This window comes from Amphibalanus amphitrite, unplaced genomic scaffold (genome assembly GCF_019059575.1).
Source record: "Amphibalanus amphitrite isolate SeventyFive unplaced genomic scaffold, NRLGWU_Aamphi_draft 000394F_arrow, whole genome shotgun sequence".
Taxonomy (NCBI): domain Eukaryota; kingdom Metazoa; phylum Arthropoda; class Thecostraca; order Balanomorpha; family Balanidae; genus Amphibalanus; species Amphibalanus amphitrite.
The window spans coordinates 254,182-256,276 of record NW_024881888.1 but is presented as its reverse complement, the minus strand read 5'-3'; the positions used below and the strand labels follow the sequence as shown (position 1 = coordinate 256,276).

Sequence of the window (2,095 nt, the reverse complement as noted above, 5' to 3'; positions counted from 1 at the left end):
ACCTGAGGTGACCTGGGACCTATTTTTTCTCAGAAGATGTGAAAAATTGATGTCCGGAGAGGTACTGAAAGTTTCAAGTCAAAATTCGCAGCTGTTTCAGAGTTATTTTTGAAAAACCACAGGGGGGGGCCTTTGCCCTCCCCCCAACGGGTCGCGGGTTAATGTACTGGAGCTGACATCATTCTTCCTTTCGGTAGGAAGACGATGGACGACATACAGTTCCGCTCAGCCGCTCACGAGGTGATAGACTATATCCTCCAGTACCAGCGGACGGTGCGGGATCGGCCAGTACTGCCCTCTGTGGAGCCCGGCTACCTGCGCCGGCTGGTGCCCTCCGAGGCGCCACCTACGCCCGATCGCTGGGCAGATGTGCTGGCAGACATGGAGCGGGTCATTCAACCGGGCATGACCCACTGGCACTCGCCGCACTTCCACGCCTTCTGTCCGCTGGCCAACTCTCCGCCGGCGCTGCTGGCAGAGATGCTGGCGCACGGCCTCAGCTGCGTGGGCCTCAGCTGGGAGGCGGCGCCGGCCTGTCTCGAGCTCGAGGTGGTCGTGCTAGACTGGCTGGTGCGCCTGCTGGGTCTGCCTAAACACTTTCTGTCCCAGTCAGGCGCTGGAGGCGGCGTCATCACCGGCTCTGCCACCGAGGGCGTCCTCCTGACCATTACAGCTGCCCGTGAGAGGGCGCTGAAGGACCTACGCCGGGACCAGCCCGACCTGGACGAGGCGACTGCGCGCGGCCGGCTGGTGGCCTTCGCCTCCGCCCAGGCAAACCCGGCCGTTTTCAAGGCAGCTGCCTCGGTTGCAGTGCGCATACGCGTCCTGCCGACTGACGATGACTGCCGCCTGCGGGGAGATACTCTGCAGGCCGCCGTGGAGGAGGAACTGGCCGCTGGGAACGTCCCCATCTACATCCTGGCCACTCTGGGCACCACTGGCACGTGCGCGTTCGACCCGCTGGACGAGCTGGGAGCCGTGTGCCGACAGCACGAGCTGTGGCTGCACGTGGACGCGGCGTATGCGGGCGCCGCGTTCGTCTGCCCCGAGTTCCGCCACCTACTGAACGGCGTGGAGGAGGTCACTTCCTTCAGCTTCAACGCCCACAAGTGGATGCTGGTCAACTTCGAGTGCGCGGTACTTTGGGTGCGCGACTCGGGCACATTCACGTCCGCACACGAGATCGACGCTCCGATCCTGCACACTGCCGAGACCACGCTGCCCAACTTCCGCAACTGGTCGCTGGCGCTGGGCCGTCGGTTCCGCGCGCTGAAGCTGTGGTTCGTGCTGCGTCTGTACGGCGTCAGCGGGCTGCAGGAGTACATCCGCGGACACGTGCAGCTCGCCGGGCAGTTTGAGGAGCTGGTGAGGCGTGACGAGCGGTTCGAGGTGGTGGCGCCCGCCTCGATGGGCGTGGTGTGCTTCCGCGTGCGCAGAGGGGGAGACTCCGCCACGGAAGAGCTGCTACGCCGGGTGAACGACGCCAAGAAGGTGTTCATCGCGAAGACGACGCTGGCCAACGGAGCGCTGGCGGCGCGCTTTGTGGTGGTGTCGCGGGTGACGACCGCCGAGGACGTGGTTACCTCCTGGGAGGAGATTCGTCGGCACGTCCAGCCGAGTCAGGAATGGAGCGAGGCGGCCGTGGAAGGGGAAGAGGCTGTGACCCAGGAGGACAGTATAGTGACCAAGGAGGAAGGTTCAGTCCAAGAGCAAAGCCACATGACAGAAAATGTTGGAGCCCATCCTGCGGTACACGAGAAGGAGCTCGATGGCAGCGCCAGTGACACTGGAAGGAGCGCCACCTGCGGTGATGTCTCCTGAGAGAGGAAAGCGATTGTATGTAGTATAGGTGTTGCGAGTTTGTGACCTGCCAATAATACTGTCTATGAGCTCAGCGTATTCTATTTTTTATTGATATAACATATGACAGTGAAAACCCATGCTTTTGCGAGTTGTCGTAAACAAATAATCTGATTTTGATCCGAAGAATCCGACGCGGATGAGGTTTTTAGCCTCAAGAGGTCATGGCCTGTATACCTATATACCAAAACCGTTCGCATGAACGTGACTCCCGCTGAGTCCTGACGGTAGACTT

General features: G+C 61.0%; 1 protein-coding gene across 1 annotated transcript; it reads left to right on the top strand.

Annotated features, from left to right (window-relative positions):
* The first annotated feature begins 204 nt into the window (after positions 1-204).
* On the top strand, positions 205-1,821 carry LOC122390378 (3,4-dihydroxyphenylacetaldehyde synthase 2-like). Its single transcript, XM_043383271.1, has one exon. It carries the CDS (start codon positions 205-207, stop codon positions 1,819-1,821), a length of 1,617 nt encoding a protein of 538 aa, XP_043239206.1.
* Positions 1,822-2,095: the final 274 nt, after the last annotated feature.

Excerpts from the sequence above, each read along its gene's own strand:
- LOC122390378 (XM_043383271.1), top strand. The coding sequence starts at position 205 with ATGGACGACATACAGTTCCGCTCAGCCGCTCACGAGGTGATAGACTAT.